At 35.4% G+C, this 25,597-nt stretch overlaps 1 protein-coding gene across 1 annotated transcript in view; it reads right to left on the bottom strand.

The window, feature by feature from the left end:
* Positions 1-5,475: 5,475 nt before the first annotated feature.
* ext1a (exostosin glycosyltransferase 1a) overlaps positions 5,476-25,597 on the bottom strand; it is a 57,550-nt gene continuing 37,428 nt past the window's right edge. Inside the window, exons 2-11 of the mRNA XM_016516524.1 lie at positions 18,837-18,930; positions 15,633-15,740; positions 13,455-13,574; positions 12,444-12,576; positions 11,779-11,897; positions 10,522-10,617; positions 10,231-10,320; positions 8,892-9,052; positions 7,582-7,753; positions 5,476-6,640 (exon numbers count right to left, since the gene is read on the bottom strand). Coding sequence (XP_016372010.1) covers positions 6,455-6,640; positions 7,582-7,753; positions 8,892-9,052; positions 10,231-10,320; positions 10,522-10,617; positions 11,779-11,897; positions 12,444-12,576; positions 13,455-13,574; positions 15,633-15,740; positions 18,837-18,930 — 1,279 coding nt within the window. The 3' untranslated portion in view covers positions 5,476-6,454. The remainder of the gene's footprint in view (positions 6,641-7,581; positions 7,754-8,891; positions 9,053-10,230; positions 10,321-10,521; positions 10,618-11,778; positions 11,898-12,443; positions 12,577-13,454; positions 13,575-15,632; positions 15,741-18,836; positions 18,931-25,597) is intronic.

Below are 25,597 nucleotides of genomic sequence, written 5' to 3'. Positions count from 1 at the left end.
GCATGTGGATTCAACACACGCTGAAGGTCACACATGATGTGCTTCTCATCGGCCTGCAGCTTAATGAGGCGCTTCATTCAGAGACATTCATTGAGGGAGAGCGCGATACTTGTCAGGTGTTGTTCACAAATCACCAGCTACACTGTTAACATTGGTAATTAGCATTTTTCATGCCTGGTTTTACACGAGCTTCCCCTGCGGCGCTCAGGTTTGTGAACATGACACTGCCTGCGCATTACCAGCTATTTGTGCTCAATAACAAGATCACGAGGCAGAAAATGTTTGCATGCAAAAAAAAGGTGGCATGTCAATATGTACAGGTTCTGGAAATGCTTCCAGTGTAATGCAATGTAAGATGTAATGCTATCAATAAGTTCAGTTATATATATGCATAAAATATAATATATTATATTTATATTTATATTCATATGTATAATTCTACTGATACTTTTTTCAGGATTCTTTGCTGAATAAAAAGTTAAAAAGAAAAGCATTTATTCATCTGGCATCTGGCGGTATGTTTCTCTTAATTTGGATTTGTAAATAAATGTATATTAACGTTATATGATAATTAACAATTATAAATACACGGCAGAATTGTCAAAGTCCAGCCGTTGATCTGAGACTGATCAATCTATCAGAAATGTGTTGATATTTTGATTATATCCCATTGTGACAATCCCTGCTACTGGGGCATGTTGTCACAAAAACTTAACATGTTCGACTCTTTTTTTGCTGGATATGACCCTTTGAATTTGTCTCTGAAACAGAGCTCCATTTGTGTCTGCTTATATTCATAAAGGAAGTCTGTCCTCCCCGTGGCAACAGCGGTGATCACATATCAGTAATATATTCCATACGTAGATATTAATCAGATTTTTTGTGAGGTATTTGATTGGATTTCTTGCCTGCTGATATCCCATCATACTGCAGGCTGTTCTTCATGAAATCCTCAGTCTGGCGCTCTGATGTCTGGCTGACGGTGGCCGCGGTTCGGGTCTCTGTGTCAAAGCCACACAGTAAATCTGCAGAAATGAAAGCTCCTGCCGCTTGTTTACATGTCTCTGAACTGATCACAGGCAGACTGATGTGAACACAGCTGCTGATTCAGAGTCAGCACGAATGTCTTTAGTCTGGATGCAGCTGCTGTGTGAGAATGACTGTAAAATCCCAGTTCAGTTTCTGAGTTTGCGTTTAGCTAGATAACACAGATTTACGTAACTGCATATATTGTCTATATTGACTAGAATATATTGCAAATATATATTGAAAACAGTGTTCCTTAATGAAATAAATAATTGATTTTTTTAAATATATATATTTTTCCGGTTTGAACTGTCAATTGGCAGAATAAACTTTAAATTATATTGTATAATTTTCAGTATAGATTACCCATAAATGCAAGATATGGGCCAGACATATTAGATCATATTAAAACACTTCACAATAAAGTCTCATTTAGTTAATGCATTAACAACTACTAACCATAAGCAATACATTTGTTACACTTTTTATTAATATCTGTTAATACTGGTTAATAAAAATACAACTGTTCATTGTTAGCTCATGTTAGTTCAGGTTCATTAACTAATGTTATCAGATACAAACATTAATAAAAATTTAGAAATGTATTTTTCATTGTTGGTTCATGTTAAGTAGTTCATGTTAACAAATGTTATTGCAAAGTGTTGAATTATATTTAAAATGCCGCAAGTAGAAAGGAGTATTTAATTAAATGTCAACACTTAACACTTTATAGCTCTAATTTACCGCAAATTTCACCCATATTTATTTTTAAAAAAAAATAATTGGGACATTTTGTGTTGTATGGCAAATCTTTTTTCGTGCTAATTGTTTTGACAGTATTGAAGTTAGCTCAGTAAAATGTCTAATCTGTTGAGAAATATTTTGTAAAAATCATGGGAGTATATAAGCGTTATTAATTATGCATTTATTTTAATATATAAAATCCTCTACTGAATTCCTCTTCCTGTCATTCAATTCAAACTCCACTTCAGCATCATGGAGCAGCACCAATTCAACTCGAACAGCCTCAGGAACTGAAAGAGAGCCAGTTGGTAAATCCAGTAAGTATAATGTGTGTTTGAGGTTTGAAGCGACGCAGTCATGAAAGAAGATTCTAGCACAATGAGTGTCCCACTTGCCCAAGCTGTCAATGATTTATGAATGAGAAGCTTTCGCTAGGCTCTCTGTAATTCCCTCCAGAACGGCTGAAAGAGAATTGAGCTTTCATTACAGCAGCCACTCCGGCCAAACCACAGCCGTCTGAGAACCATTGAAAGGTTAACGGTGTCATTTTTATGATGTTAAAGGAATCGTATAGGCCTACCCAAAATGTCCATTAATACACACTGTAAATAATGTTTAGAAGACTACTGGAGTACATTTTACAAGAAAATACAATTTAAGTCTTTCTTCAATTCATGCTTAATTCAACGTGTTACTTGCCAATTCTTTGTAATTATTTGGAAATTTACTAGGAATTTCTTGGTGAAAATTGATTCTACACCATATTTCTCAGTAAATGCTACTGAGCCCCAAAGAAATAAGACGATGCACCCAACTGAGCCAACTGAAAATCAACGTTAAAAATCATGGTATTTTCTTCTTATGTTACTTCTGTACGTGTCAGAGAGAAAAAAGCGCAGCCATCTTTAATTTTGTCTTTGAACTTCTGTTTTTGCGGTAGCTCTAAGCATCACTATTGAAGAGTAATTAGCTGCATGGCGAAGTGGATTTATTTATTGTAGAGTTAACAAAAGTTATCATGAGCACTGTAATGTTTAAAGCGGATGTCATACCAAATGTCAGAAGACCGGGAAGGTTTTAAATCGAGCGGTTCATTCACTGATTTGTACGACCTTACCTTCACGCTGTTGAAATACAAACGAAAGACAGAAGACAACGAGCACAGCACTGAAAAGGGGTAGAGCTCCATGAGCAATGTTTATTAGCGCAGCGCTGCTTTGTTTACTGCGGTAATCAAGTAAACGCTATATCGCTGCTGTTCCAGAAGCGCCACCTGCTGTCAGAGAGTGAATTTGCCTTCTCATTTAGCCTGTCGGCTGTTTTTGTTTCGTTCAGCTGTTTTAAGTTGTACAGTTTCACAAAGCTGAAGTCAGACCATTCTGTTTTTGCTTCACATTTCTTAAAGGTGCTGTATGTAGGATTGACACCGAGTGGTTGAACTAGGTATTGCAGTCCAAATTCAAAATATTGGAGAGGGTATTTTTCACCCGGCCCCTCCTCCTCAGACTTGACGCACACGCAGGTTGCCAGATTGACGACACCAGGTGAAACCAACAGTGATGCGACGTCTTTGAAAATCGTGCAGTGTGAACTCGGCATTAGCATGTTTCTTAAATATCTGCAAACATATTATGGTATTTTTATGCTTTAGTAGAGTCAAAAACCTACATACAGCACCTTTAATCTAATTTAAATGAAAAACTGCTCATGCTGTGTAACATCTCTGCTTGTATCATGATTAAAATACAGTGATTGCCTTTAACTTTAAATAGAAAGAGTACAGGCAAAGCTTGTTTGTTTATATGAATAGATTTCTTTTATTTGTATTATTTATTTGATTTGGGATTGGTTTTGTAATTTCAAATGTAGTTTTGTTATTCAACATATTTCAATTTCACAAAGAAACGTGCAGCATTTTGTATATGAGAAATAATAAAAGGACACCTTTTCATTTTTAATTTGGCTTAAATCTCATTTCGTTCAAAAACATTGTGAGAAAATCATATTGCGAAGTCAGTATCATGAAGCGTATCGCATCATGAGTTAAGTGAATCGTTACATCCCTATAAGGTAAAATTTGGTATCACTTGATATAATCAAAACAACACATACAAATGTATCAAATATCATTTATTTATTTTTTATAAAATCACTTTTATATCTTAAAAAAACTCAAATTTTCATTTTATTGTTTGTAATGATGTAAAATAAAGTGTTTACAGGGTCCAAGAATGAAATAATCAAAACTGAAATACATGAATCCTCATGGGTGCTAAATACAAGTACAAACATGAGGCCGAGTGAAAGAGCGACCGAGATGTTTCCTACAAAACAGGCAGGAATGTCAGTACTGAACCATCAGAAAAACTCCAGTGTTTGACAAAGAAAACTAAACCAAGTGAACAAGAACAGAGAGAAGACATGCATGATCAACTCTATAGAGGAGATTGTGGTGCTGAAGGCTAACAAAATAATGCAGAAGTGTCTTGAGAAAAGGCACATTCATTTGAGACAAAAAAAGAGCCTGATTGAATCCTGATATATGTGACTAGAACCTCATAATACCGATATCTTATTTGGAGAGACGTTTGCCACAGTTTCGGCCCAATTCATGCACATCAGTTCAATTCTACATTAATGCCAACCAAGTCAACACTCCTAAATAGGTTTTTCCTCATCTTAAATGATTTGGGACACATTTTGTTCTGTATTGTCACATTACTCCATGTTTCTTTCTCGTGTAAATAAAATAAAGCAGTCCTATCAGATGATCGACATGCAAATATAGGTATTATATTTGCATAATACCTATATTTAGTATTATGCAAATACCATTAGTTGTGGCCTAATGGATAGAGAGACTTGAAACCCGAAGGTCGTGGGTTCGAGTCTCAGGTCCGGCAGGGATTGTAGGTGGGGGGTTTGATTTGCGAGAGTAAATGCGAAACTAGTGTTAAATATCTCTTTACAACTACATATCCTGTGCTTTGACGTGAATGATTCTTGAAATACATATAGCCACATACACACTGAAACAACATAGGGATTATTGAATCTAGTTTTCTGAAATTGAAGAAATTTTCTGAAATTCTGTTATTATTATATTGATTTGTAAAAGTGGTTGTCACTATGTGAACTTTATCGAGATGTAAAATGTATTTGTCACTTCCAAATAAACAAGTTCAGACCAAGATGAAGCAGTCAGAAAGTGGAGTGACATCTGAATTAGCTGAAGTGTGAACGTGGCCTCTGATATGGCATTACACTCGTAAAACTCGCAACAAAACCAGACAGAAAACGAGATGTTTGCGACATTGTGTCTAAATCATTAAAAAAAGACTAAAATGATGTCAATTTGACAAAATACACTAAAAGGCTTGTATAGAAAGAAAGAAAAATCTAAAAATTTGGGCTAATTTATGGAAAACCTACGTAATAGCCACATAAACTCTGGATGACTTGTCAAAACTGACAACAAAAGAGAAATGGATTGCAACAGAATTTAAAATGTTTGGTGTTTTAAAGAAATAAACATTAGTGAGTGGAGATTAGAATGGGTATGAACATTTAGAAATTTTGAAACCACCGTAAACAGATTTGGTGTTTTAAGCCCCTCCATGTTTGTCATTAAACAAGTGGGATCGCTGCATTAACAACTAGTTATTATTAATTTGAATTGTAAAAGTGGTTGTCATTATATGAAAATTTTGGATGTAAAAACGTGTCACTTCCAAAAAAAAAAAAAATTAAGATCAGGATAAGTCAGAAGTGGAGTGAGATCTGAATTAGCTGCAGTGTGAATGTGGCTTCTGATATGGCATTACACTAGTAAGACTCGTAAGAAAACCAGACAAAGAACAAGACGTATGTGGCATTGGGTCTAATTAATCCAAAAAGACTAAAATTATGTCCGTTTGACAAAATACACCAAAAGGCTTGTATAGAAAGAAAAAAATAAATCACAACTTTGGGCCAATTTGTGGAACACCTACATTTGAATCCAAATATAAGCAGCATGAACAAGGTGTTTTTGCATTCACACAAAACCCCTTTGGACTCCCAGATACGGTCCATCTGAAAGCTCAGGCACTGTGACGTTGTGCGCGGTGTTTCACACGCTCGACTTCTCCGCGGAACGTCGTCCTGCGTCTTCAAGAGGGGCGTAACGCTTGCCAAAGGTGGACTGAATAAATATGCACGGCTGGACTGCGGGCGACCCTTCCAGCCAGGCGTATCACACATCTAACATGGAGAGGTCTGATCCAGAAGTTAAACCGGTGTGCGGTAGTCTATAATCTGACTGCATGTGGATGTTTGTGTGGCTGCCTGGCATTGGCGAATTTGCCATGGTCACCGTTGTCATTGGCAAAGCATTACAAGAGGGGGTGTGGAAGACAGAAAGCTGCCAACATTGGCGTGTCTATGTGTTGTGCTAAACTCAGCCAAATAACGTCAACGTCGCCTCGCATCGAACCTCTTGCTTTCATATATTTATAGTTAGTGACGATCTCTAACAGAGGGATCTTTTTGCAGCACAACACTTCCCCCAATCTCGATGCGCTCCCTCCCTGAGGGTTCCCGTGCCCCCGTTTTTATCCCTGTTGATCTGGTTTTTCAGGGTTCTGGGGGGGTTTCGGATGCCGTTTCCCATCCCCGTACAGAGGGAAAGTGTTTCTCCACTTCGTCAGAGTCTCTCAATGTCTCTGTACTTTTTGCGCAGTATCGATACTTGGTCCTTGAACAGAACGGGATCCAGTCTCATCTGCGAATGGACCAGGGGCATGGTGCCAAACCAGCTGGCAAATTTGTTCATGCACATCTGCCGCTGGGCAAAGTGGTCAGGATCTGCCCAGCGTGATGCCCGGGACGTCTGCGAATGAAAGAGAAAGTTAGTTAGCTGCTATATCCACCTTTTTTTTAACGTAAGAGCGGATGCGGTCATTTATAACTTTTCAACAAGACATCTGGTGTCATTTGCATCAATTTATTTTAGCTGCACAAACCTGTAATTACACAGATTGATTAAAACACTCAATTCTGTTATATAAAAGCTATTTTATATATTTATGTATTTTCATTCTTTTTTGCAATTAATTTGTCACAAACAAAAATTGGCTTGTAATTAATTTGCTTGCAAACATAATTTTATCAAAAAAAAGTTTTATTTACTACCTATATAAAATAAAATAGTTTGATGTTGATGTGAGATATAATCCAGGCATGTTATTGACTGCAGCATTACTACAGTTAACTTAAAAAATATTGTTACTTGAAATAAAATAAACATTACGTGAAATAAAAAATATTAATTAAATAAAATATATAATATTATATATAAAACACTTAATAAAAAACTTAATTTATTTTAGCTTTTAAGCAATTACTAAAGCTAAAACTACTAAACTAAAATAAAAATTGGAAAATATAAAAATAAAAACTAATTCAAAATATGAATAAAAACTATAATAGTATCTAAATGATACTAAAATAACACTGGTTCTTGACAAGTATCATGATGACATTCACTCATACACCAAAAATAAACCATCTTTGATTTGCAAAAATTGCTGAGGGAAATCACCGGACACATTCAAAATAACACACTCTCAATATGAGAATAGCAGAAGCTGTTGGAGGAAGCTGAAGTATTTCCTCAAGTCATTATAAGCTATTTTTGGGAGGTGAAAACAGTGACGCAACTTGTCTCAAACCCTTCCGCAGAATTCCAGATTTAACTCTGCAGGAAATACTAGCACTCACACAGCTGAACATTTGAGGTGAACAATTACACTGATTTCATGCATTTTGTACCTGTCCCATCATCGTCTCCTTGTACTGCTTCTTTTGAGTGATCTTGATAGGAGGCATCTTAGTGACCGCTGACACCAGGAAGTTCATGAGGATGTCTTCACAGTTTGAGAGCTGGTCAACCATACTCTTTAAGCTGCCGGGCAGGTATTGTGTATACAAGTAGTTGTAATACCTGGAGTAAAAAAATACAGCCTGTTAAACAATTTTATAAATCTTAGGGCCTAGGGAACATTTGAGTACTTCAGAACATTTCAGTTTCAGCAGTATCCACCTTTTTCTTCCCGTAAAAATGGGCGCGGCCATTTGGAAATCATCCACGTTCAGCTATTTTTAGCTGTACAAAACAGTTCGTTTTGCTGCTTGATATTGAAAATTGGTGTGTCTTACCATATTATTTTAATGTATTATCTTAAAGGGTTAGTTCACCCAAAAATGAAAATGATGTCATTAATTACTCACCCTCATGTTGTTCCAAACCCTTAAGACCTTCGTTCATCTTCGGAACACAATTTAAGATATTTTTGATGAAATCTGAGGGCTCTCTGACCCTCCCATAGACAGCAAGGTAACTACCATATTCAAGGTCCAGAAAAGTACCAAGATGATCGACAAAGTAGTCTGTGTGACATCAGTGGTTCAACTGTAAAGTACTGTACGAAGCTACGAGAATACTTTTTTGTGCAAAAAAAACAAAAATAACGACTTTATTCCACATTTTCGTCTCTACTGCATCATTACGCCGGATCTGGGTCAGCGCCGCCACACGCTCGCGTCATGGTACTGTCGTGAACGCGCGTCCAAAATGATGCAGTAGAGACGAAAATGTGGAATAGCTTCGTAACTTTACAGTTGAACCACTGATGTCACATGGACTACTTTGTCGATCATCTTGGTGCTTTTCTGGACCTTAAACGTGGTGGTTACCTTGCTGTCTATGGGAGGGTCAGAGAGTCCTCAGATTTCATCAAAAATATCTTAAATTGTGTTCCGAAGATGAACGAAGGTCTTACGGGTTTGGAACAACACAAGAGTGAGTAATTAATGACAGAATTTTCATTTTTGGGTGAACTAACCCTTTAAGTGTGAACACACTGGTTTGTCATGCAAACAGTTTTACCGTTTACTGCACGTTGTTATTCTTCTCGTTATTTCCCCACAGCGGCTAATGAACAGGAAGTCTTGCCCATAGGCTTACTTCCACGTTGAAGAAAAAGGTGGATAGGAGGTTGGCAGCTCATTCCACCACAGATGAACAGAGAAGGTGAAGGTTATGGAAAGTGACTTAGTGTCTTGTTGTGAAGGAAACTTACCTGTGGTAGAAAGCAGCTCCAGTCAGCACCATGGAGTAGTCATTGGTCCACTTGGAGGTGTAGCCCCAGCGCTCCTTGTTAGAGTCCCAGAAATGGCTCCGTGCGGGGTATCCCACGATCCTCTCTGGGAAACTTTGCCAAACCGTAAAGGCGAAATCCACCTGCGGAAACAAGTATTCTATAATAAGTACTTACTCAACCATGCACACATAAACTCTAAGATTTGTCATTGCGTTGAACAATTTAAATGGTTTCCAAAAGCTCAGACACAAACATGATTTCAGAAATACTAAAAAGAGTGTAACTCAAGTTAGTGGTTCAAGATATCGATATCTAGAGAGCAGTGTGACTGGTAACCAAATAATTGCTGAAAATACAATTTAAAGCTCTATTTTTTTGCTTGAAATTAAAATGTAACCAATTTTGTTAAAACACGAATCAACGTAGTTTGCATAGTACTAATGAAAATTGTAATAATGCAAATCTCGAAACCAGTTACAATTTTAGTGTATTTGCCAATAAATAGCTTTGTTAAGTAATAGTTTTTATTGTTATCTGATATGAATAGCAATCGTTTTGTCTAATGTCAGTGTTGCCGAACTTTTGTGACATTATTTTAAAATTCTATTGATTTCAATAAGTTAAAAAAATCAGCATTTAAGTATGACAACATACGACAAGGGATAAAAAAAATGGGTAATTATGACCTTTTATTTCACAATTCTAAGAAGAAACGTCTGAATTGTGAGATAAAAACCTAGTTTTGTAAGAAAAAAGTCAGGATTGTGAGATAAAAAGTTGTAATTAACCGTTTAGTTTTTTATTTTGTGACAGAAACAAATAAACTAAATTGCGAGATGCAAACTCAGAATTCTGGGGGAAAAAAGTCAGAATTGCGAGATGTAAACTCAGAATTACGAGAAAAAAAAAACTGAATTGTGAGGTGTAAAGCCAGAATTCCAGGGAAAAATTGCAAAATTTAAACTCACAATTTAAATTGTGAGACAAAAAGTTGCAACTACCTCTTTTGTTAGGAAAAAAAAAAATTCTGTGGCGGAAACAAGCTTAATGATCTTACTTGTTCATAAGACATATTTTTCAGATATCCTTCTCTCATTATCTTGAGAGATTTGATGTTATTAGAGACATTCACACTGATCAAGGTGATCATTACCAAGAAACTTGTGTTTATACTTTAACTGCTAGTGGACAGAAAGTTACATAGTGTAACTTTAATGAGCAAAAGTACCAAAAAAAGTACAACAAAATGAGCACTTATATTATACAATACTTATGCAAATTGACAAAAACCTAGAACCATTCTGATTTGTTGGCTCACCTCTGTAGTCGAGAGCACAGTGTCTTCATCCAGACTCAAGACTGCATCAGTTTTGATGTTGTCATAGGGCAGGAATCGGCTGCTCATTACCTAAATGTAATCAATGCATGAAACCTCCAGAAAATGCTCAATATCTTTGACTTTAGTTAAGATAAACATTCAAGGCAGAGCGCAAAACCCCGGCAACAGCAAATCTATACACCATCCATCATTTGTCATCGTAGGCGAGTAACACCAGACACTTCATGTGATATGATGGGAATAGACAGAACTGAATGAGTGGAGATTCACCTTGCTCTCGCCCTCGATTACAATGACTGGAACAGAGGTGGCGGGCCAGCGGTGCTTCGCAGGGAGAGGCTTATCACAGTTCCACAGGACGATGATCTGATACAAGAACATAGTGAGAACATCAGATGCTGTGAATCCAGCATGTACCACGATCATTTCTACTATTCAGTACATTCAGTATCATATACACTATTGCTCAAATGTCTGGGGTTGGTAAGTTTCTTTAATGCTTTTGAAAGAAGTCAAAAATGGTAATACTGTGAAATATAACAATATAACAGTTTAAAGTAACTGTGTTCTGTTTTAGTGTATTTATAAAATTCAATTTATTGCTGTGATGCAAAGCTGAATTTTCAGCTTCATTAATCCAGTCTTCAGTGTCACATGATCCTTCAGAAATCATTCTAATATGCTGAACTGCTGCTCAAGAAACATTTCTGATTATTATCAGCGTTGAGAATGTTGATAAGAACAAAAATCTTTGCTGTCACTTTTGATAAATTTAATTTCTTTCAGTATTTCTTTAAAAAAAACATGCTTTTGAATGTCGATGTCTTAATAAACCAGATTAAATCATAAACTTACAATATTTAAAGATTGAAATTAGTTAATTTGGTATTTATTCCATACTGTCAATCTTTTGTATAATGCCTTTAGCATTTGCCAGTTCCTCAATGATATCATCTTCCAGGAAATTACATCATTTTAGAAGGAAAACAACCGGACAAACATCTGTGAGTATAAACAATGGATCTGATTAGTTATGTGATGTCAACATATCAGAATGAACGGAGTTGATGTCCTTAAGAACTTTATCTCTTTATTAATATTCAGTTCAATTTTTTGCACTTATAATAATGCACAAATAATCAAGCTGGAATTCATGAAGATGAAGTGTCTGAACTTGACCAGAAAATATTTATGTGAATCCAGGCTATAAAACTATACTAGTATCTCAATGATACTAAAATGATACAAAACTGAAATGAAGTATAAATATTAGATGACAAATTACAATTAAAAAACCTGCCTTTGCAATTAACTGAAATAAAAAGTTTAAGTACTAAAATTACAAAAACTAAACTAAAAATACATGAAAGCCAAATAGAACTATAAAAACCCCAAAGACTAATAAAAATAACAAAAGCACATAACAAAACGACTAAAATGTAAACTAAAATTACAACTGAAAATATAAAATAAAAGCTCATTCAAAATACTATAATAGTGCATATATAATACTAAATTAACACTGACCTGGGCACAGTACTGTGATTTGGCCACAGCCACTAGCAACTTGAAAATCGGCTGAGACTGAGATACGAGAGGCGTGACAGCATGAATCACGGCTGTGAACTTCTGCTGTGGCTTAACACCTGTGAAAAAGATCATCAATATATTTCATTCAGACAATTCATATTTGTGACCCTGGACCACAAAACCAGTCATAAGGGTCAATTTTTCGAAATTGAGATTTATAGATCATCTGAAAGCTGAATAAATAAGCTTTCCATTGATGTATGGTTTGTTAGGATAGGTCAATATTTGGCCGAGATACAACTATTTGAAAATCTGGAATCTGAGGGTGCAAAAAAATCTAAATGTTGAGAAAATCGCCTTTAAAGTTGTCCAAATGAAGTTCTTAGCAATGCATATTACTAATCAAAAATTAAGTTTTAATATATTTACAGTAGGAAATTTACAAAATATCTTCATGGAACATGATCTTTACTTAATATCCTAATGATTTTTGGTATAAAAGAAAAATCAATAATTTTGACCCATACAATGTATTTTTTGGCTATTACTACAAATATACCCCAGCGACTTAAGACTGGTTTTGTGGTCCAGGGTCACAAATATATAAAACACTGACTCCATACCCGTAGCACATTAGTAGTAAACAGCAATGGCCTGCTTACTGAGTACGGGGTAGAAGAAGGGAAAATCGCCCAGGTAAGACGAGAATTGGGGCAAAGTGAAAAGTCCTCCAGGCAACCGGTTCCACATCAGAGTGCTGCGGGCGTTGTGCTGCAACACACGGTCCTGGATGATCTGGGAAAAGCAGTCCAGAAAAGAGTTTGGAAAGTTATGAGATGAATCTCTGAATCATTTCCCATCACTGGTGTTCATTAGAGTCTATCAGACTCACTTCAACATTAACAAGGCTCAAATCTCACGAGCGTTTAACTTTTATAAACATGAGGCCAGCTGGACTGCAGCCATGTTTATTCGGACACATATTAATGCTTGGTATCACAGATCCACCCTTCAAGACCTGACCCGGGTGTCCTCTTACACACCAACAGCAATCCAGCACATCTCAGAGCTGCAACGCTTCCTCCAGGGAGAAGTGTGTGAAACCAGAGCCTGAGACCGGCCCGATGTAGCTCCGCTTTCATTCAGGAATAGCTCCCGACACGACTGACCGCATGCGTTTGTACAAAACCAGAAATGATCTTTTTTCATTTTAAAGAAAATGAAGCTTATTTTTAGGACCATTTAGTTTTTTTTGCCAGATCTAGTTCACATTATGGTAATTATGAGTAATTTAAAATATTTATACGTAATGACTATTTATGCTAATTTTACTAATTAAATCATTGGGCCTGGATGATTCTCATTACATTTCTATCATTCGATCAGTTAAAATAATGATAATTACAAACTCATAACTACATCCGATTGTGGATGCATTACAGTAATGAGAACTGTGTTGTGAAAATGTGCTTAATAATCATGAAAATCACAGAGCAAAAGTCTTAATGGTCCTAAAATGAGCTTCATTTTCTGCAAAATATAATTTCCCATTTTTTCCCTGTTCATTTTTAGGGTGAAGTACGACCTGGACAAGTTTTTGCGGGATTTATCTGATTAGTCTTTAGGTCTTGATGGCTGCACGTCTTGTTTTAATTGATCAGGAAGTTGCTTACCTCCAGTGTAGTGAGCACAATTTTCTCCACAGAAGAGAAATACGCTTCCCACAAGAACTGCGTCTGCTGGCGGAGAGACAGAATGCGATCTTGATGGATGGAGCGAACCGTTGATGGAATCTGTGAGGAGACGGGAGCAGTGTGATAATGTATTTTCTACTCGACAGGCCTTTCCAGTCGGAGGCACCAGTTAAAATAACTGAAATCTCTCCCTGCGGACGGATCACTCTGACAAACTGGGCTTTTTTAGTCAGTAGACGAATTTTCAAGAGTAAGTTTAACAGAACAGTTCACCTCAAAATGAAAAGCTTTCTTATTCACCCTCATTTCAGACTTTTGCTTGTGTGATAGCTAGGTAGTTTATAGGGTGTTGACATCTATCTAGTTGCTATATGGTTACTAAGGTAGTTGCTAAGTGATTGCTGTGCTACAGTAAAGGTGTTATGAGTGATTGACAGGCAGTCAGACAGATAGATAGAATGACAAAATGACAGATAAAATGATACTATAGAATGATAGAGCGATAGAACAGATAGATAGATAGATAGATAGAATGGTCGATAGAATGATAGACACAGACAGACAGATAGATAGACAGAATGTTAGAAGGATAGATAGAATGTTAGAGCGACAGATAGAATGAACAATAGAACAAGAGATAGAACAAGAGAACGATAGATAGATAGATAGATAGAACGATAGATAGAACGATAGATAGATAGATAGATAGATAGATAGATAGAAAGAAAGACTACTGCAATAAACACTGGAACACAGCCTTAGGTCCTGCTCAGTCTGTGGTTCTGTTGCAGTATTTACTGAGAGGAGAAGTGAGTCACAGCAGGTGTGAGCGATCATTAAAGTCTCTCATCACTGTAAACACAAACGGCCCTTGAGGTGGATTTCCATTACAAATATCTCACTGGCCGATTAGTCTCACCTTTTGTTGAGCCAGTCAGTGCCACATGGGCACGAGAGTACGGTATATTAAATGCAGAAATGTGCTACTGCGCAGAAGCTGTCACTCCTCTCACCACAGACTGCCTTTCTGCCGCAGGCCGCTAATCGGTGAGGGCAAGAGGTCCCATTTCAATTACAAAGCAACATGCACTTGCTTTCAGCGTGGAAGTCTCCGGGGGTCTGCAAACCGTCACTGATAGTTGCAAGCTTGTGCCCGGCAAATTAGCATGTGACATTAGAACAATTTAATTCATGCATGATTAATTAATAGAAAAGGCTTGAGATTGCATGAGGTTAAACCAAATTTCAACATATAAACATGTCTCCGTTCCAAAACCTTGCAAGCTGACTTTGCAGGCAGCATTTCAAAAGTGCATGATTATACTACTAGGGCCCGATGAAATCTGTTTTATTTTTCCCCAAATTCCATTTTGAATGAATATTTATTTTATTTTATTTTTACAATAATAGAGCCCTATGAAATATTTCAGAAATTATGTGTTATGTATTTAAATTTTTGTCTTTAACAAACTTTTTTGTTAAAAAAGTGTCTAAAAATACGTTTTAAACATTATTATTATTATTATTTCTAATAATAATAATATAGTAATATATTTCTGTCACAGTTTCTTCAAGTAAAACCAGACGTTTATTTTGATGGGTTGTCGTGATATATGACAATAGCTTTTATCAAACAAAACAGTAAAATGCTCATGAAATGAACTCTTAAAAGAATTTCTGGAGATGAAGGTCATGTGTTCTTGTCCTCATAGTTTGACAGCAGATGCTGAAAACACGTCTGCATCATTTATTTACACAGAGACACGCAGAACAGGCAGACGTCATATGGACACAAGTCCATATCACAATTTGATTTAAGTGTACAGACCTACTTTTGATTTATTCATCCAAAATTTGCCAAATTCCATGACATTCCGCATTATACAGAAAATTCGATTTTTATGACTGGATTCCGTGATTCTGTCAGTGTTTTCTGCATTGTGGAAATCACAGCGCCCTATCTAAGACACTTTCTTTTGGCAGCACTGCATGCACTTTTCACAGAGAAGCCAATACTAGAATGTATTTCAGTTAAGATGCTGCCCATATAGGCAGTAGACAGCAGGCAGCTCGCTGTTGTTTCAGACAGGAACAAGCAACAGAATGAATCATATAAGCTGAACTAGATTCTATCCTGATATATTCTGGAAGTCGTACCTGTAGAAGAAGTCTCTCGTCCCCAATGACGGCGGCCGTGTGCCAGTCGATGATCTCTGAGAAGGGAAGCTCCCAGCCGTTACTGAGCATGACGGGAACACAAGCGGCCTGCGAGCACACACACACACACACACACACACACAGGCAAGTTAAAACAGGCTGAAGAAAAATAAAACAAGCGTCATGAAAATTTTATTAGCGTCTTCGAGTGGAAAGTCTGAAAGCAAGAGGAGCTCTGACTTCAGACTGAGAAATGAGGAATCTGGGAAATCTGGCAGCGACTGAGGGAAACACAAAGCATGGCTCTACCTGTCTGAACTGAGGCTTCACGGGTCATAGCAATGAAAAAGGATGGGAGATAATCATCAAGAACAGAGAAGGTGAACAATGCATAAAGCTACAGGGAAAAAAATCTTAATAATAAATTGTATTTTTTATATTTTTATATATACAGTATATGTACCAATATGGCAATATACAATAATGTGCAATATGGACATTTATTTCAAAAGAAATCAAGCACATCCAAGCAGCTCTTCTGTGCATGTACACTGTAAAACATGTTCACCATACAGCAACAAATGAGCTTTTGTGTCTTGTTCCTGAAGTAGCGCTGTAGCAGCAGGTACCAACAGACAGATGGTGCATTGTTTATAATATCTAATGACTACCTGGTCTCCAATTTTCATATCAGCTGCCATTATTGGTCATTAGTGCAGAGCTGCATTCATTATTTAGGATGGAGTTACAGTGAAAACAATTCCAAAAGCTCAAAATAACTATGACCTCAGTACAGTTTTTAAAAAATAATTTATTTGTTCATAAAGCTTTATAGTAGTTTGATACCAAGTAGTGTTGTTATTGTTTACTAAAACTATTTAAAATAAAATAAAATAAAATATTAGATGAAAAAATTAGAAGTGTTGCCTTAACAATTAATTGAATTAAGTTTAAGGATTAAAATTACTAACTGAAATAAAATAATGTAAATTTGAAATAAAATTCAAAACAAATTCAAAACATTAAAAAATCTAATAAAAATGACAAACCAATATATCAAAATAAATATAACTAAAATCAAAATAATTAAATAACCAACTAAATTCATATAAATAAAAACAAAAATTCCTAAAACAATAAAATAAAAAGACTAAAGTAACACTGTTATGGAGATGGAAGATAAAGATGAAATTAGATCGTTTTTTTTTTTTTTGTAAACGTGGACATGCTACCATAGTAATATTAAGTTTTTTTTTAACATGGTATCACAGTATTTCCATGCTTTTTGAACATGCATCATGGTGATAATATGAAATAAAAAAACACATGAATATAAAACAAACAAACAAATGAATAAATACAAATAAAACAACAAAATCACAAAATTACTAAAACAAAATTAAAACTAAAAAATAATAATTTTTTAAAAAGTTACATTTTATGAATTTAAACTATTCATAAAAAACTGTTATATAATATGAATAATACTAAAATAACACTGTTACCAAGTCCAAACATTTTTAATTCCTTTTTTATAGTTATATAACATGCTTTTGTTGCAAGTGTGGACATGCTACAATATACCAAATTATTTTGAACATGGTACAACAGTATTTCGATGTTTTTTGGACATGCATCACAGTAATAATGTTTTTTTTTCTGGACATGTACCATATACAAAAGTGGCAATTCAGTATCATGGTCTGTATTAAAAGCATTATCTGTCATCAACAGAACTTTATTGTAGATGAAATCCAATATTTTATAACTCTGTGTGTGTGTGTGTGTGTGTGTGTGTTTGCACAGGCTTGTTGTCCTGTCCCTAATCTGTTAAGCTGCTCCCACCCTCTGACCTCCCCTCATCTCTAATATCATCCCGCTGTTATGGACTAATCCTTGCAGTGTCATTAACCAGTGCTTCAATCTGCTGAAATACATACAGACCAATACAGCTCCCGAGAGCTGAAGACAGACACAAACGCACAGACACAGCATAAAAGCCCAGAAAACCTCAGCTAGTCAATCCTCAACACCCACACAATTCAAAACACAATATATAATGGCCTGTTAAGCCTCATGTCTGCACAACGTCAGACAACCTGAAAGAGCACAGCCGCACTCCCACACAATACACAATAGATGGCCGTCTGACATTACACCGGCATCACAGCATCACAGAATAGTGCTGGTTATGGAAAAAGGTGGATTTGACAAAGTAATGAAATACCACAAATGAGATCTATTTAATATCTCAATTGCTGCTTATAAGAAACATTTATTTTAAATTGGATTATTACTGTTTTCATAGTATTTTTGATCAATTAAATGCATCTTTGGTGAGCAAAAGGGACTTCTTTAAAAAATATGAAAAAAAAAAAAATCGAACTGACACCAAACATAGTATGATATCAAGCGATATAAAAGGGCAACATGAATCAACTTCAATATATGTGATAATAAATTTAAGGAACATAAATAATATATATAAAATATATAACATAAAATTTGAACTATATCTAATTTTTTTTTAAATTTAATTAATTTTTTAATCTAAATTTGTAATTTAGGGTTGGCTATATTTAAATTTTTTTTTAAGTTTCTTATACTCACTAAGGCTGCATTTATTTGTTCAAAAATGCAGTAAAATTCTGAAATATTATTACAATTTAACTTGTTTTATATTTGCATATTGTATTAAAATGCATATTGTATTAAAATGCAATTTATCCCTGTGATCAAAGATGAATTTTCAGCATCACTACTCCAGTCTTCATAGTCACATGATTCTTCAGAAATTATTCTAATATGCTGATTTGCTCAAGAATTCTTGATTTCTTGTTATTATCAATGTTGAAAACAGTTGTGCTTCTTAGTGGGTCTATTTTAGTGGAAAGTGATACATTTTTTAGGATTCTTTAATGAATAGAAAGTTTAATGAATAGAAGAACAGCATTTTATTGAAATACAAATCTTTTGTAACATTACAATTGTTTCGACTGTCACTTTTGACCAATTTAATGTGTCCTTTCTGATTTGCAAATATATTTTTTCCATGTATATTACATAGCCGTAGTACTGCAATGATGATGAAGAGTGTGTGTGTGGGTGTGTATATGGGCTGGAAACACAGGACCTGCATGCAACTGCTAAGTGTCTTCCGTTGGTGATCGGTATTGGCGATGGGAAGGATCTGAAAAACTGTACCTGCAGAGCCTCTAGGAAACGGAAAGAGCCCAGGCGGCGTCCTCGAGGCACGAGACAAAAAGTGGAGTTATGCAGCATTTCTTTATAGTCATACCTGTTGAGAAAAAGAAAAACAAAGAAGCACATATTAAGAACCAAAATCAGAAAACATCCTGCTGCAGGAAAAGAGGAGGTGAACATCCTATTTGCATGGAAACTCAGTTAGCGCTCATCACATCTGGCGCAGATTGTGAATCAAGCATGTCCAATGGTCTGAACACACTCATACATTCACTGTGGAAAAAAGCAACTACATACTTTCCAGTTTACAGGACCTTTTGAGTCACAAATATCACTAGAAAACTACATAAAAACCTCAGAGCGACAGAATTCCCCCCCAAATGCTGTCTCAATTATTCAAACACAATTGCTTAAGAATTTCAACTATAACGACCACAACTAGTCAAAATAACCAGCTAGATCTCCATAGCAGCAACTGGCAAAAAAACACAATACTCTAGCATTCCATAATAACCAGACAAAATTACAACGCAACCAACCAGAGGCCAAAGCAACTCCTAGTAACCAGTCACTCAGCAACTACTCAAAATACCAAGGCAACCATCTAGAGTACCTTAGCAATGTCAATTAAGCAGCTACAACATCTGAGCAACCAACTAGAATGCCACAGCAGTGAAGTATACTGAGCAGTGTAGTATACAGAGTATACTGCGCAGAATACTGCATCCCCCAATGCAGTGAAGCATAGCATGCATTATTATATTTGATAAAAGAATTTAAAGACAATCTTTTTTATCTAAAACATTGTGAATGAATGGATTGTACGTGATGTAATTAGTCTTATCCCACAATTCTGAGTTTATATCCCACAATTCTGAGTTTATCCCCCACAATTCTGAGTTAATATCTCGTAATTCTGAGTTAATATCCCGCAATTCTGAGTTAATATCTCGTAATTCTGAGTTTATATCCCGCAATTCTGAGTTTATATCCCGCAATTCTGAGTTTACATCCCGCAATTCTGAGTTTATATCCTGCAATTCTGAGTTTATATCCCCCAATTCTCAGTTTAAATCCCACAATTCTGATTTTATATCCTGCAATTCTGAGCTCAGTTGAAATCCTGCAATTCTGAGTTTATATCGCGCAATTCTGAGTTTACATCCCGCAATTCTGAGTTTATACCCCGCAATTCTGAGTTTATATCCCGCAATTCTGAGTTTACATCCCGCAATTCTGAGTTTATACCCCGCAATTCTGAGTTTATATCCCGCAATTCTGAGTTTATACCCCGCAATTCTGAGTTTATATCCCGCAATTCTGAGTTTACATCCCGCAATTCTGAGTTTATATCCCGCAATTCTGAGTTTACATCCCGCAATTCTGAGTTTATATCCAGCAATTCTGAGTTAATATCTCGTAATTCTGAGTTTATATCCCACAATTCTGAGTTTATATCCCGCAATTTTGAGTTTATATCCCGCAATTCTGAGTTTATACCCCGCAATTCTGAGTTTAAATCTTGCAATTCTGTCAAAAAATCAGAATTGTGAGATAAAGTCCCAATTACCCTTTTGTGTTTTTATTTCATGGCAAAAACAAAAAATGGCTCCTGTTTGTCCTAATGCCAGTTTTATTGATAGAAACCACACATCAATCTAACCTGCTTCTTGTAAAAGGGGTTACAGACATTTAGCTTCATAGTATGAATCACACCCGAGTGTGCACAGACAGTCAGAAGCGAGCTCTTAGAAATCCCCGTTCACGCTCTTGACCTCTCAACCTTTGCTTTGTAGGCTGCTCTTGCACTATGGTGGGATAAAAGCTTCAGCAAATGCTTTGAGCAGCGTTTCAGTCGGCACATGGATTAAGGGGCTGTTTGGAATTCCTAATGCGACATTCCTGCTTTTTTCGCCCGTCTCGCCCTTCCTTCTCCTCTCTTACACATTCTCCACCACGGTCTCCGCTCCTTCTCCTCCCTCTCTCCAATGAGTTATCCATGAGGTGATGCTGCGCATTCCAATGTGAAGCCCCTGAGGTCTTCCTTCACCTCTGCTCTTCAGCACGGATGAAGGAACAGGCCAGGACGCCTGCAGACAGTGAGAGAGAAACTGCCTGGGTTTCAGCCCTGATGCTCTCCGGGTTTGAGATGAACGGTAAAGCTCGAGGTTGAGAGTCGGCAGGTGTTGTAGGATGCTGTAATAACCTCAGATGACCTGCTGGCTCAGTGGGCAACCTGATATGGGTTGTCTGAAAATAGGACGGGATGATGCACTCTAAAGACTTCATAATTCGGCAGCACCACACGGCTTATCCTGCCGGCTCATTGTGTGCAGACTAATATTTTTAATATGACTCTCAAGCAGATATTTAAAAGGACTGTTTTGTGTATTTTCAATTCGGTTGTGCTGTCCTTAAAGGCTGTCTGCAATTCATTTAATGAGCAAAAAAAAAATTTTATTCATCACAAATTGACTGGATGAAAAGAGAGCATACATACTAGAATGGAATTGAAAATGTTTTTCATTTATGATTATAAATGAATGGACTGGGTTCAACTTAAGCTCTATGTGCAGCATCTGTTACATGTCAATTTTCATAAAAACAATTTCACCTTGCCCCTCTGTAAAAACATAAAATAAATAAATAAATAAATAAAGTTACAAATATATAATATATAAGTAAAATAATACTTAAAAGTAAAATAATTTTAAATATAATCATATAAAATATTAAATTAAATACAATAAAATTTCAATATTTGTCTTTAAAACAAAATAATTTTGCATTTGGTTCTAAAATAAAATGAAATGAAATGGTAAAATATCTATGGCATAACTTTAAAATATCTATGGCATAACTTTAGGCAAAAATTTGAAATGATAATGATATAATCTCTCTCTCTCTAAGTTGAATCACTAAAACTATTAAAACTGAAATAAAAGGAAATTAAAGCCAAATATGAATACAAAAAAATGAAAAAAACAACAACAAAATGACTCATTACTAACACTACTAAAACTTAAATGATATAAAAAATAAAAATGATATAAAATTACAAAATTACAATTACAAAAATGTCTAAAACTGAAATAAAAGAAAAAAACACAATAGAACATAAAATTACTATTTACTAAGATTACTAAAACTTAAATAAAATTAAAAATATAAAAATGAAACCCAATTCATAATACTAATAACTACTATAATAGACTGTAAACAATACTAAAATAACACTATCACAAGTCAAAAAGTTATCAGTTAGTGCATTAAGCACCTGTTGTCCAAGATTTGATACAAGCAGTTTTGATTTGAAACTGGTTTGTTATGTATGAAATACAATTGTGTGCAGGCAGGGCTGTGAACAATAAGCCTCTAGTTTATTTCTTGAAGCTGGATGGCAGGTGAGACCACAGTACAGCACAGCACACGGCTCCTGTTATAATGAATCGCAGTGAGTTCACACACGCAGGTCAGGAATAACTGCAACCCTGCGCCATTACTCAAACACAAGCAGCCAGTCGAGCGCAGTGCAACCTGTTCCTATGACACGCTCGGGCCGGGGCGAGGAAGTTCACTGCACGCAGGAAGTGATGGAGTGGGCTGTGGGAAAGAACTTTCTGTTGGAATAAACACATCCATAATTCAGCTCCACAGGCCACCACGCTGATGATGACCACACGCAACTCCACAACATACTACACTCCTACTAATAAAGCTTCTTTACTGGCATTGCTGGTTCCATGAAGAACCTTTAAAATCCATGGAAACTTTCCACTGCACAAAAGGTACTATATAGTGGAAAAGAAGTTCTTTAGATTATTAAAATGTGGTTGTTTTAAGAACTGTTCACTGAAAGGTTTTTGGGGGAACCAAAAATGGTTCTTCTATGGTTTTGAAAATTTCTGCTGACTGACTTTAAATGAATTTTCTGAATTCAATGCAACTTACGCTCTATTAGAAGCATCTGTTGCATGTTTATTTCCACAAAACAAAAACAAAAAATATATATATAAAAAAAATAATAATAAATAAAATTTTTAAATTACTTTCAACCCTCTTTGTAAAAAAAAAAAAAATAAGAATAATAATAAAAAGAAGAAATAAATATATTACATAAAAAGTAAAAATTTATAAATAATCATATATAAAATAATTTATAATATAACAGATGTAATCAAATAAATAAAATAAAACAAAATAAAAATAAAAAATACAATTGGTTCTAAAAATAATAAAGAAATAAAATAAAACAACATAAAATAAAAATAACAATAAGTCTGTATAGAGCAAGGCGTAGTTAAAATATGTGCTAATTTGAAAGTATTGAAAGCCAAATGAATATATGCAACACGATATGGCTATCTATCGCCAGTGGTACTATACTGTTAACTAAAACTATTTAAATGGTTTTCAGTAACTGACGTAAAACTGAAATGAAACAAATTCAAATATCAGATAAAAAACTAAAACGGAATCATATTATGTTTACGTTAAAATGACTGAAATAAACGTAAATTAAGCTAAATAGAAATGACAAAAAAACTAAGAAAAATCACTAAAAACAAAATTATTAAAAGAGCTTTGCGACTGTTTGAAGCGGTCGGCTGCTGTAAAGAAAGCGTGACGTTGCTGTTGAAGGTGTGTCTTTAAACTGTCGTCGTGGGTCGGCGGACCCCACTCACCCGACGCAAATCTCCTCTATCAAGTTGACAAGCGTGCAGGATGCATAAGAAAAAAAAGGGAACTAGAACGTAGGCAGTCACACTGTCTAAGTTTTCTTTGTTATGTTTATATTTGGCATTGTTGCCATAGCAGCAGGTTGGCATGGGTGGCATCTGTGCCTTAAATCAGATTAGTGGAAATGAGAGCTGGTTTCACCAACGCTGCCAACCTGCTTGTAATGACTGTGTAATCAGAACAAGATTAAACCCGCACTTAACGCCCGTACACACGCACAACTTCATGAGCATGTTACAACTGTTTTAACATCCATGGGATCAAGAGAAGAGCAGCCTCTGAAGATACTGATTGAAGCAGATCCAGATGAAAACAGTTGGTTCGAGTCTCTTGTGGACGGTAGTAAATCCACGGCAGCATGACAACATATGCGCTTATGATACAGATTTATGATGCCGCATTTTGCCCTATTAAAGTCCATTTACATAATATAATAAACTGACTCATAATGTAAAAAGCCACACTGTTATAAACAGCCCAACACAGAGCATTTGGAATATTATATTTTTATTTGTTAAATCCCCCATTATTTCCTTATTGCAAATGCAAAACCATTGTACTGTGATCTGCTCTTTTATAACCAAAAATAATATTAAAATTGCATGGAAAAGTATTCAAAATGCATCATTTAAGTCATGATATCATACACTCTAAAAAATGCTGGGTTAAATTTAACCCAGCATTTTTTTGAGTGTAGATATAGATGCAGAAGAAAAGACCATGAACTTGTATCATAGGTTCATGAACCAAGTTTTAAGCATGTACAATAGCAAAAAAATACACTAAAAAAATCCAACTTTCGAAAAGTTCTACTAACCAATGCAAAAAAAAAAAAAGTGGCCTGAACAAAGTATTTTTAGTAGTAGAAGTCAGTTTGTGCGAACCGAACAAAACTCTGAACATGTCGCTAACAAAAGTTGTTTTGTTTACCTTACTTAGATACTCAAGTATTTGTTCGCAACATTTCAAATTGAGTCATCTAAACAAACAATTTTACACTGAACAATATTGCACAAGTTCCCTTTTAGTAGTAGAAGTCAGTTTGTGCGAACCGAACAAAACTCTGAACATGTCGCTAACAAAAGTTGTTTTGTTTACCTTACTTAGATACTCAAGTATTTGTTCACAACATATCCAAATGGTGTCCCAACTTTTCAAATTGAGTCATCTGAACAAACTATTTTACACTGAACAATATTGCACAAGTTCCCAGCATGCATTGCAGCTTGATAAAATTTTATGTTAAAGGGGTCATCGGATGCCAATTTTCCACAAGTTAATATGATTCTTTAGGGTCTTAATGAAATGTCTATAAAATACATATTATTTTTAGGGATTAAATAAAAACCACTGGGTGGATTTTTATCATTATAGGGTAGATGTGTACACACACTGCCAACACACATTTATGTTCAAACAACATGTAAAAGTTAAATTAGCATCCTATGACCCCTTTAATTATTATTAAAATATCATCGTTTTAAATTTTACTGGCTTAATTTATGCTGCTGCTGCTGTTGTCACTGTCAGTTAGCTGTCATGTGGATCAGAGTTCATATTTTTACTGATTTAAAATTTTTGATTCTCACCATGGTTGAGAATAGTATGCTGAGGTACTGTATATGTGCATCTCATTGCAACTTGTTTAATACATTTGTCTATTAGCATAAATGTTTGCCTTTAGTTAGTTTTAAGAGGCAAATACTACCCATATTATGTAGAAGCCAGGCTTTGAAAATAAACAAATCTAAAAGAAAGAGTATTGTTAAAAAAAGATTAGCATTGCTAAATGCTAAAAATCTTTGGTTGCTCTGACAGATCTTTTAATACTCAGTAGACTGACTTTTATTCATTAGATGAACTAAAGTTTTTAAGTTGTCGGTTGCTAGTTGAGTTAACTTAAGTTGATTGTGATAGGTTGACTTATTTGTTTGAGTTAGGTCAACTTTTTTTTTTTTTACATTGTACCAAAAAACCGTGGTATTACTATGTTTGACCTACTGTAGTGCAGTATGACATGA

This window comes from Sinocyclocheilus rhinocerous, unplaced genomic scaffold (genome assembly GCF_001515625.1).
Source record: "Sinocyclocheilus rhinocerous isolate Xijiao unplaced genomic scaffold, SAMN03320098_v1.1 scaffold1079, whole genome shotgun sequence".
In the NCBI taxonomy this organism is placed as follows: Eukaryota; Metazoa; Chordata; class Actinopteri; order Cypriniformes; family Cyprinidae; genus Sinocyclocheilus; species Sinocyclocheilus rhinocerous.
Note: the sequence above shows the minus strand (reverse complement) of the source record. Positions and strands in the feature narration are given on the sequence as shown.